Raw genomic sequence first — 11,295 nt, 5'->3', positions numbered from 1 at the left:
GGTGGCCACTAGACTCCCTGTGCGCCCGCTGGGGTGGGAAGTGGGGACAGGAGGAGGTGGCTGCCGGCTGGGAGTGGCACAGAAGCTGGGAGCTGATTCTTGGGTTGGGAAAAGGCCAGGGCCTCATGGCCTGGTGGAGCAGGGCCTGCTTCCTGCCTCCACAGCCAGGAGAGCCTCATGTGCAACTGAGGAAATTCTAGTGGCAAAAAGGGAACACTTTTGTGAGTGGGAGCCCTAACCAGATGGATTGCTGGGGCACACAGATGAACACCGGACTCTGTTAGCCCAGAAAAACAAAGATATAGGGTCAGCCTACCATCCTGGGAGTGCGAAATAGTTTGATTGTGATAGTAAGACCTCTATGGCCCTCTCACTCACCCTGAGACTCCACTTTATTGAGTCCTTTCGAGTACCCGGATGTCCCTGTGAGACATCTCACACTACCCTAATACACAGTGGCCACACTGTGAGATTCTCTACTGAGCCTCAAATTCCTTTGCGACTCCCCAATAGCCAATAAGGGACCCAAAATGTTCCCATGAGCTACCTCATAAAGTTTCCAAAACACCCAAAATATCTCCTATAATGCCCTTAAGACAGGACCTCAAAAAAGAGATCCACGATAAACTTGTGACTTGTCCCCTAATCACTCCTTGACCCTCCAAGATCTCACAAGCACCCCACCCACCCATAATCCTGAGCCCACAGTCCTTAGAGCCCCCACGGTGTCTCACCGGGAGGTGCCAAACACCTGCTTCATCCCACGCCATTCACAAAATTCCCTCTCCCAAGGGTCCCACAGCAACTGGCTGGGCGGGGGCACAGTGCATTTATTGAGTTCATCTGTCTTTGGCCCTGGCGTCCTTCAGGGAGGGGTACCGGGAGCTTCACGAGACACCTCTCAATTCCCGCCTTTCTCACCGGCCACCCATGCCCGCACCTGCGAAAGAGGGAGGAGATGCGGGAATCGCTTCTGGCAATAGACATGCGCACAAGCTGCAGAGGGAATTACTGGATCTGGCAGGAAAAACTGCCCAGCGACTGTGACGTAATGGAGGCGGGCACTTCTCCATGATTGCGATTGGTCAGACTGAGTTTGGAGGGGAAAGATATGCTCTCACCTCAACTTTCATAGGGAACAGGTAGGTGGGAAGATATCTAGCGGATAACCTCCAGGTATGGCCAGAGCTATGCACCCCTTTGATTTCTGTATTTGTGCTCGCTGAGGCCTCAGCCTGAGCCCCCAAGTCACTTGGGATGCTGTGCCACACTGGAAGGTCGGCTCATAAGGTCCAGTAGCTGTGACCTTCCATCTACCCCAGCTAGCCCAGGTCCTCCAAGAGGTGGACTAGAGTCTGGACCTGTGGCTGGTGAACTTGGCCTGTGGTCAGTATCTCACAGGACTGGCTGGGGCCAGGAGGCCAGCTAAGAGGGCATCCAGATGCCTGAGACTCCCTATGCTGGCCCCCAGCCGAGTCCAACGTCCTGTCCAGTCTCAGGCACTGAGGTCCAACTCGTGATGCTGGTAGATCTGTGTGGGACCCTTGAAGCAAGCTGCAAACAGAAAGCGTCTACCAGCCAAGGTGATGTGGGCAAAGGCGCGGGGGGCCACCAAGGTCGGGGGCCCCAGCTCCTGCAGCGGCTCCAGGAGCTCCTTGTCTGACTCAAGGCGAAAGACCTGGCTGAAGGCAAAGTCGCTCCCCAGGACGGCCAGCTGGTCCCTGGCGATGAGCAGCGGCTGGAATACGTGGGCGCCGCGTGAGGGAAGTTTCTGCAGCAGGCGGAACATGGACCCCTCCCAGCGCATGACCTGTGGGGCAAGGCAGCTAGTTAGGGCCAGGGGCCCAAGTGCCAGGCCGGCCTGTCATCCTCAAGGCTTGGGAGGACTTGAAACGGCTTGGAAATGGGCCTGCAGGTCCCCCAAATGCTGCAGGTTTTTTAAACTTTAAAAATGTCACCACCCATGGGCTGGGGATGTATAGTTCAGTGGTAGAGCACTTGCTCAGCACATTCAAAGCCCTGTGTTCAATCTCTAGGATCCTCCAAAAATAAAAAATGAATGTCACCACCCAGCTGTTCAGGCCACACATCAGAGTTGTTCTTGAGCTTTCTCTTCCTCGTGCCACACATAGAAGAGTCAGCAACAGAATCTGTTGGTTTTGTCCCTAATAGTTATACATTTTTCCCACTTCCTTTGGTCACACCTTGGCCCATCCTCCACCCCCTCCAGCCTCCTCCCTGGTCCCTGGCTCCCATCCCTGTCTCCAGTCTGTTCCCCACCAAAGACCCTGTCAACTCCGGAATTCTTCTGGACTTCGAATGCTCCCTTAGCTGCACCTCACTCTGGAAAGAGTGCTGGGAATGGGAGTGGCACAGGATGGGCAGGGCCTAACTCCAGTGTCAGCCCTGGGGGTGTGGGGTCAGGGTGGGGAGGGGCGAGACTGTGGTTAAACTTCCTGGCATGTGTCAGCGTTACAGAGCCAGAGCTTGTGCACGTGTGGGGTGTAGAATCACAGTCTTGGGAGCAATGTCAGTTCTGGGAGATGGAGGGTGTTTTAGAGGCAGCTAGTCTGGAGGGAGTCACAACCTTGGACTCAGTGTTGGAAGGGTCAGAATTCAAAGGTCAGCATGTGAGTCTGGGTCGGAGGTCAGAGGTTAGTGTGCCTAAGAACATTTCAGTGCTGAAATCCCCATCATGGGGTGGTTGTGCTGAAAATCCTAGCTGCCTGCCCAACTGGCTGAGTCCTGCCCACCTGGCTGAGTCCAGCCTCACCATGGAGTCCCCGATGTAGCGTGTCAGGCACAGGAACACATCCCCACCAGCCTGGAAGTGGTGTGTGGCATAGACGTCCTCAGCCTCAGGGATGTCTGTACGCCTCTCAAAGCGGCCACCAACCCAGTGAAAGAGAACTGGGCGCTGGGAGGCAGAGGCCAGCAGCAGGTGGGGGTGGCCGTCCAGCTCCAGGACCTCGGCATCCGTGTCCCGGTGCCAGGCATGCAGGCTCTGGCGGGGGTAGAAGCCAGGCCCATCTCGACAGAGCAGTGTGGTGCTGCCTGCCTTGGAGGCATCGGCCACCACGAAGCACGGCTGCTCGTCCAGCCACAGGATCTCGGCGTCATTGGGCCTCAGCAGCCGCCGTGGGGCCAGGGCCTGTAGCGGGGCCAGGCGCAGGTCGGGGCTGGGCCTTGCCCACAGCTGTGAACCTCCCCACAGGCGGGCGGCCAGCACGAAGAGACGCAGGCCCAGCACCAGCGGCTTGCAGGACACCACCGAGGGCGCTGTGGGCAGTGGGAGGCAGTCAGGTCTTCGGGCAGGCTGGGGGCAGGCAGGAAGGGACAGCAGGGGGCTCACCTGACAGCTCCTCCTCGGGCCGGAAGCGCTGCAGGCTGTAGTCCCAGGCAAGGATCAGGCATTGTCCTGCAAAGGGCTGTGCCAGGATGATGTAGGGCTCCCCCTGGTAGGAGAAGGGCTCCACACCCAGCGCTGACTCCTGGACTGTCTGGAACCAGGTCAGCTCTGGGGGTGACAGGGGAGAGTCAGGCAGACTCAGGAGACCCCAAGGGTCCTCACGAAGCCTCAGTTTACCTATCTCTGCAATGAGGGCCATTCATGGTGTTCAGTTTGTAGGGATATATAGCTTGTACAGATATATAGGAAAAAAATCTTTTTTTATCTATAGATATGTTAACTCACAATGTGAATTGTATTTTCTGAGCTGCTCAGCATCATTAAATAATCCCTCAGAAACAGCACGTTTAATTTTTTTGGGGGGGCGGTGGTGGTACTCAGATTGAACTTTTACACTGAGTTACATCCCCAGATCCTTTTATTTTATTTTTTTGGTACTGGGGATTGAACTTGGTACCCTGTGCTTGTGAGGCAGGCGGTGGCACTACTGAGCTAAATCCCCAGCCCCACCTTTTATTTTTTATTTTGAGACAAAACCATGCTAAATTGCTAAGTTACCCAGGCTGGCTTTGAACTTGGGATCCTCCTTCCCCTCCTTCCCAGAGTGCTGGGATTAGAGGTAATCATTCATCTAGCTTGGTAGCATTCCTGTGAGGTATATTCTGTTGTGATCTCTACGTCACAGATGAGGATGGTGAGGTTAAGTGCCCTATGAAGCCAGCTGTCCAACCAAATCCCATCCATCTCATCTTCCGTGACTTGAGTGGAGCTGGCCACCAGGCTGCTCAGCCTGAAGCCTCACTACCCTGGAACCCCTACCAACACCCTCCTAGAAGTTGGCTGTGGTCATGTCAAGACCAAAGATCCCAATGGACAAGAGCAGAAGTATAACTTGCTTGTGTGAAAATGGGACTTGTCCTCCCCCGCTTCTTTCTCACAAGCTGATATATGGATACGTCACAGCCTGGCTTCGAACACAAAAACAAGGACATTGTACAGGAGCTGTTCCACCCACCTGGACAGCTCATCTTGGTCCCATCTGCCTTCCCTAATTTGTGATATTTTGAGACTCTTTGTTAGAACAGCTTAGCTTCCATGATAATTAGCTTGCAAAGTCCTGCACAGTGAGGCCCCTGCCACCTTTGACCTCATGGTGTCTCTCTCTTCACTCACTAACCCCAGCACATCTGCTTTCTTTTGATCATCAAACAGGACAGGCTGCAGACTGCCTCAGGGCCACTGCTCATGCTGATCCCTCTCTACCGAGTGTCCTTCCCTCTCTTCTCCCTGTGGCTAAATATATGCCTAGTGTGCTCTCTTCAGAGAAGCCTTGTCTGACCCCCATAACAGAGGACTCCCCCTTAACATCTTGTTCCCTGCATTCATCACAATGGGTAGCACTTACTTACTTAGGTCATGTTTTATTTAATGTCTGCTACCCCAATCCCCCAGGAAGTCACCGGAGGCCAGGACTCAGGAATCTTGGTCACCGGTGGACCCATCACCTCTTGTAGGCCCAGGCACAGTGTGGGCCTCACTGAATGTTTGTTGAATGACTCAATAAAGAGTGCCCTCTGAGCTGGAGGTATAACTTGGTGGTAGAGCACTTGCCTAGCATGCACGAAGCCCTGGACTCAATCCCCAACACAGCAAAAACAAAACAAAGAGTCTTGAGCTAAATCCCCCATTTTGTGAGTTCCAAAGACCAAAAACATGTCCTATTACAGATAATAATTACTACAACTACTATTTTTGTGGTACTAGAGATTGAACCCATGCCTTCTCACTGAGTGACAGACATCTTTAGGCTCTTTTCCCTTTTGCTTTGAGACAGGGTCTTGCTAAGTCACCCAGGCTGGGCTCAAATTTGTGATCCTCCTGCTTCAGCCTCCCAGAGTGCTGGGATTACAGGCATGCACCACCACACCCAGCTACTGCTGTTACATTGTTAGTTTATTCATAGCATCTGTGTGAAGATCTTCAGGTCCACCCCTGGAGGAAAACCTTCCTGACCCCGCTCTGTGTGGCCCTACCTCTGAGCTCCCATGGCTTACTCTGCCCTGGTGCGAGCCCTCTCTCTGCACCTCCCCTGTGCCGGGTTTGACCATTCTGGGTGGTAGGTCACCATCTGGGGTGCCCTGCTTTTCTCTGGGCCTTGGGCTTTGTGAGGGGCTGTGTTCACCACTGCTGTTCTCTCTGCACTGCCCTGCACCCAAAAAGGTACAAAAATGCATTTGTAGAAAAGCAAAAGGAAGGTAAAATAAGTGAAGTGACATGGCACATGCAGGTCCCAGCACAATTCTTGGCATGTAAGAAGAATTTTAGAGTGGTCAGTTTGATATCAAAGAGAGTGAACAATTAAGGGCCTCCTGTTCCAGGCCATGTCATATGCTGTGCAGGCATGGACACGTCATTCAATCCTCACAGCAATCCTCCGTCACTGTTTATTACTCCCATTTTACAGATGAGGAAACTGAGGCTCAGTCGGTAATGCTATGTGCTTGGGGTCTCCCAGCCGGGAAGTGGCACGGCAGGGGGTGAGGTCAGTGCTTCAGCCCTGGCAGCCTTTGCCTCTGCTCTCCTGCTTTCCCCTGGGACCACTGCTGTCCCTCCCACTCCTCTGAGAAAGCCCCCACCTATTCCTCTGCACTTGAATGTCTTGGCGTCCAGGTGTCGGAGCTGCATGTGGGTCAGGGCGGTGGGGCCCGCGCAGTCCCCGGTCCCCACGCTGGCATTCACGGTGGCCATCCACTGCAGCAGCCAGAGGACACGGCAGTCACACTGGAACGGGTTCCCACGGAGGTCCCTGGGGCAAGAGGCCGGGGAGGCTACAACCTGGCTCCTACCCTTTGGGACCATGTTCCCTGGCCCCTCCTTAGGCAAGGGTCTAGGATAGCACCCCACGGGCCTAGGAAAAATAGGTGAGAGTCTTCACAGACCCCCCGGGTTCCCACCCCCACACGCCCAGCCCCCTTGAGCCTCACACGTGAGTCAGGGTCTCCAGGCCTCGGAACAGGAACCTGGGGAGGACCTCCAGGTGGTTATTGGCCAGGCTTCTGGTGAAGAGAGAGGAGAAGGAATGGTCAGCAGCCCCCGGGAGACTCTGTGTCCTTGGGGTGAGGGTAGGCACCTGTTGGGTGGGGTGGGGCACTGGAGGCACGCACAGGTGTGTGAGCGAGCGAAGTCCTCTGAGAGCGTTCTTAGAGATGGAGCCAATCTTGTTGTCCTCAATGAAGCTGTGGAGGGGAGGGGAGGGGAGGTGAGGGGGAGGACTGCAGTGCTCAGGGGCTCACGTCATGGAAGCCAGGAGCCACCGGGAGGTGCGGCACCGCCCCCCCGTTACCAACCCCAGGAAAAGCCTGCTCACTAAGGGCCCAGCCCACCATCCCAGGAGCCAAGAACCTGCCCTACAGTCATTGGCAGCCACACCGTGGACACTGCCGCCATCGTCGCCAACAGCAGCACTGGCATCTCACCTGTGCTTCTATCACCACTGCCAACCCCAGCACCCATTCCTGCCATTATCCCCATCGCCACCAACATCACCACCTCTCCCACTGTCAACCCTAATTACCAAGCCCCAACCCAACAACATCCACAAGCGTCACCATTGCAACTTTCAGGATCGGCACCAAAAGACTACCGCCCTCGTCACCAGCACTGCCACCACTGCTACAAACCGGCAGTGCAGTGCCCGCAGCATCACTGTTATTCCCAGTGTGCACATCATCCACTCCCAGCACCATGACTGCCAGTGTTCTCATCAGTACCAACACTTTCACCATCATCAACAAATGCAGCACCCATGACGGCACATTGTCCTTAATACCACTGCCAGCGTCCTCCTCTCGGCCGTTCCCAGCATCCACACCAATACCATAATCACCAATTCCCACCACACTGACTACTGTCGCTGACACTGCCCCGCAGACGTTATCACCAACAGCACCATAGCCATTGGGTCCACCATATTTTTCTTCTTCCCTCCTCCTCTCTCTCTCTCCCACCCTTTGCAGTACTGAGGATTGAACCCAGGGCCTTTGCATTGAGCTATATCCCCAGAGCTTTTAAGAAATTTTTCTTTAGACTGTGTCCAGACATCTCTGGGCCCAGCCTCAACCTCCCCTACTCTGGAAGCCACAGAGAGACCTCTGCTGCTTCTCCCACCCCCGGGCCCCACTTACAGGTACTGCAGGTGGGACAGGCCGGCAAACGCATCATCCTCGATCACGGAGAAGGAGTTGGACGTGAAGAGACTGGCCAGGGAGCAAGACAGAATTTTCTAGAGTGGGGGCACTTAGTTGTCATTCTAACCTTGCCCCACCCTCAGCTCACACAGGCAAGGGTGCACACACTTATATGTGGGTGTGAGTGTGTGCAGGGATACAGATACTTTCACATGCATGTGTGTTCACAGCCTTGCATGTGCAAGAACCTGGCCTGGCCATTGCCAGCCTCCACGCACACGCCCTCCCCATGCCTGTGCATGAATACCCACGCCTTGCAGCTGGGGTTGGCCCAACCAGGCACTACTCACAGAAGGTGCAGGGATGGCATTCTCAAAAAGCTGCTGGCCTTCAGCTGGGTAACTCCAGTCCTGACAAGTGAGCTGGGAATGAGCATGGGCAAGAGTGAGTGAGGAGAAAACTCTCTCTGCAACCATCTGGTCCTGAAGCAGAGCCCCCTGCTCCCTAGGAGTCCGTGACCCGAGCAAGGGTACATTTTGTTGCATCCCAGGGCAGCTGCCCACCTTGCTTGGCCCCAGCATTCCCCCTGCACCTTTCCAAATCTCAGCAGCCCCCTTTCATATATCCCAACATCCTCTGCTGCCCGAGATCCTGATAGGTTCCTGATTCCTTGGGGACCCCAGCATCCCACCCCCACCTCTGGGGTTCCAGGACTCCTGTCCTCACCTTCAGGCCCACAGAGGGCCTGACACTCACAGTGACAGCAGCGTCGGGGAGAAGCTCTCAGGCAGGTCCAGGGAGCCCTCACACAGGGCGCTGTCCTTGGAGCAGGAGCAGCGTAGAGGACATTTTCCCTTTGGGGGTCTCCAGGCCACCCCCACCCCAGCCCCAGCCAGGAGCAGCAGCTGCAGCAGCAGAGGCCCTGTCCCTGCCATGCCCCCTGTCCCAGACTTAGGGCCCCTCCTCCACTTATCTTGGACCCAGTTTTGCCGGGGCTCCTACATCTCCTGTGCCCAGTGGCCCTGGATCCGCCACAGGGAGCTGGGACCTGGCTCCCAGGATCTCACAGCCTGCCCTTCTCCCTCTACCTCTTTGGTGCCTGATTTTCTTTCTCTTTCCCTGTCTTGCTGCCTCTCCCTCTCTGTTAGTCTGCACCGCCCCCCCAATCTTGGTCCCTATTTCTGTCTATCTTTGTTTCTGTTTTCCCTGTCTCTGTCTCTTTAGGTCTCTGTCGGGTGTGTGTGTGTGTGTGTGTGTGTGTGTGTGTGTGTCCCTTTGCCTGGTGTCTATTTCTCAGCTCCCTCCCCCCTCTTTCCAGAGCCCAGTACTCTCTGCCTCCTCCCACGCCCCTTCTCCCTGAAGATTTGGGAAAGGGACGTGCTGGGCCCAGGGTGTGCCAGGCAGAGTGGAGTAAGAAGGAGGAGGGGTCAGAGGCCATAGGAAGAGCAGCCCCGGGGAAGGGACTGAATGGCTCTTTGGCAGGAGGCGGGGCCGCCCAGGGCTGAGGCCATCCTGGCCACTCCCAGCCAGCCCTCTCCCCAGATTGCCCAGCTTGTCACTCGGGTGGGGACTGGATGGCTCTGCAGAGAGGAGGAGGAGGTGGGAGGAAAAGCTTCTGGGTCTGAGGGGACGTCCTGGCCACTCCCAGCCAGCCTCCTCCCCAGGCTCCCGGAGGGTGTGGTGGGTGCTGTCCCCAAGGCTTGAAGGGGCCAGAGCAGGTCCAGCTGCTCCCTCTGGTGGCCACCCTTGGAAGGACCGCTGCCCTGCCCCAAACACTGGAAGTTCCTCCCTCCTCTCCCCTGAGATTAACTCTCTAACGTCCGAGCGCATTTGACACTGAGATTAGCCCCAGGAAATACGTAACCACAATGATGCCAGCTCTTTCTTCAGCACGACTCTGCGCCAAACTGTTACTTACTGACTCTAGTCTCACCACAGCCCTCTGGGCTCCGTGCTATTCTCATCGCTATTTTACAGCTGGAGAAGCTGAGGACAGAGGTCAAGTGACCTGAGCTCAGCGTGATCTGATCCAGCTGCAGGCAGAGGCAGGGTTCAGACCCGGGCAGCTGGCTCCAGGATCTCTCCATGTTATTTTGTTTCTTTCTTTGGAGATCAGAATTCGTGAATAATTGTTCATTAAATATGAAAAATACAAAAAAAAGAGATACTTGTTACCCAACGTGACCTACTAATAATATTTACCAAGTATATATTATGCGCCTGTCTTTGCTTTTGCCTGTCTTTGTCCTCACAGCAACACTGTGAAGTGGGTGGCATTACTATGCCAACTTCACAGATGGGGAGACTGAGGCACATAAGGTTTAGTCTTATGGTGCCACTATCACCTCACTGCCTGGGCTCAGGAGACACACCCCTGACTGAGGAATACACATGGCCTCTCTTGCCCTGAGGTGCACACCAGAGAAGACTAGCAGGATCTGAGGCTTAACAGCACCACCTGGAGGTGGAGATCCGGGGTCCAGCCCAGTCTTGTTTGGCCTCAGCCATTCAACCTCCCAGGTTCTCAGTTTTCCCACCTGTCGAATGGGGGCATTGATTAGTACTCACTTTCCAGTTTGGGGAGAGGACTTAGTGTGATGATTACAGTAACTCACCTTCTTGGGGTTCATCACAGGGTGGGTACCCTGAAGTGGTTAGCAGGCTTGGGGCCAAACTCTGGCTCCAGGTCCTAGTCCCGAACTGAACAGCTTGTGATTTGAGAAAGGCTCTCGTTTTCCCCAGCTGAAAAGCAGGTGTGATAAACCTCTTTACAGGGTCTTTGAAAGTGCAAATAAAGAGCTTGGTGCTGGAGACACAGAGAAGACAAGGCTAGGCCTGAGCCCACACGGACAGCGTGCCCGGCCCAGTGGCGTCCTCCCTCCAGTGTGCGTGAGAAGGGCTGCCTTGACAATGATGACAGCTCACTTCCTTTTTCACAATACTGGGGATTGAACCCAGGGCCTTTGCACTGAGCTATATCCCAGGCTCTATTTTTTTTATTTATTTAGACACTGGGTCTCACTAAGTCAATAGGTTGCCCAGGCCAGGCTCAAACTTGTGATTCTCCTGCCTCAGCCTTCTGGAGTGCTGGGATTAGAGGCGTGGACCATCACGCCCAGTAGACAGTTAATTTTTTTTTCTTTTTTTTTTGGTGCCTGGGACCTTGCGCTTTCGAGGCAGGCGAAGACAGTTAATTTTTTAAAAAATCACTTACTGTATGCCAGGTTTTGTTCTCAGTGCTCTAGATTGTTTGGATAATCATCCTGACCTCCCTCTGAGGTGGATACCCTTTTCCTTTCCACTTTACAAAGGGAGCAACTGAATGACAGACAGGTTAAGCCACTGGCAACATGACACAGCTGCAAAGCTCCAAGCTTTTCCACCCTGGGACCCTTAATGCTCCAGAGTTGGATCCCTCAGGGAAGGAAGCTGGACTGGCCAAGAACTGGCCAGATGCCCCTCCTTGTTTGGCCCCTTGTGTCCCCTGTCCCCCCCGCCCAGGGCTGCATAAACAGCAGGGTTATCATTAACCGGGGACTGCTGGTGGCCCCGGGGTGCAGGGCCGCTAGGGGCAGAGGCTTAGAGGGCTCAGACAGACAGGGATATGGGAGCCTTTCGGAGCTGCCTGCATTCTCTGAGAGCAGGTGCCTCGGTATGTGTGTGATGCCCACGCATGAGTGTGAACCTGTGTACATGCTC

The 11,295-nt window shown here is 54.8% G+C and overlaps 1 protein-coding gene across 9 annotated transcripts in view; it reads right to left on the bottom strand.

The window, feature by feature from the left end:
• Positions 1-810: 810 nt before the first annotated feature.
• The window catches only part of Lgi4 (leucine rich repeat LGI family member 4), a 25,669-nt gene continuing 15,184 nt past the window's right edge, over positions 811-11,295 (bottom strand). Inside the window, exons 1-10 of one of the 9 annotated variants that reach the window (XM_021239840.2) lie at positions 10,212-10,338; positions 9,515-9,699; positions 7,947-8,018; positions 7,594-7,665; positions 6,574-6,645; positions 6,394-6,465; positions 6,046-6,215; positions 3,353-3,517; positions 2,774-3,279; positions 811-1,810 (exon numbers count right to left, since the gene is read on the bottom strand). In XM_021239840.2, the coding sequence (XP_021095499.1) occupies positions 1,496-1,810; positions 2,774-3,279; positions 3,353-3,517; positions 6,046-6,215; positions 6,394-6,465; positions 6,574-6,645; positions 7,594-7,665; positions 7,947-7,966 (1,392 nt within the window). In that variant the 5' untranslated portion in view covers positions 7,967-8,018; positions 9,515-9,699; positions 10,212-10,338 and the 3' untranslated portion in view covers positions 811-1,495. Of the gene's footprint in view, positions 1,811-2,773; positions 3,280-3,352; positions 3,518-6,045; positions 6,216-6,393; positions 6,466-6,539; positions 6,646-7,593; positions 7,666-7,946; positions 8,019-8,322; positions 9,494-9,514; positions 9,700-10,211; positions 10,339-11,295 lie in introns of those variants that run through there. The other 8 variants (XM_021239843.2, XM_087191068.1, XM_004858848.3 and 5 more) reach the window with 8 other exon arrangements.

This window comes from Heterocephalus glaber, unplaced genomic scaffold (genome assembly GCF_053883595.1).
Source record: "Heterocephalus glaber isolate CG9 unplaced genomic scaffold, H.glaber_assembly_v1.0 deba00001561, whole genome shotgun sequence".
In the NCBI taxonomy this organism is placed as follows: domain Eukaryota; kingdom Metazoa; phylum Chordata; class Mammalia; order Rodentia; family Bathyergidae; genus Heterocephalus; species Heterocephalus glaber.
Note: the sequence above shows the minus strand (reverse complement) of the source record. Positions and strands in the feature narration are given on the sequence as shown.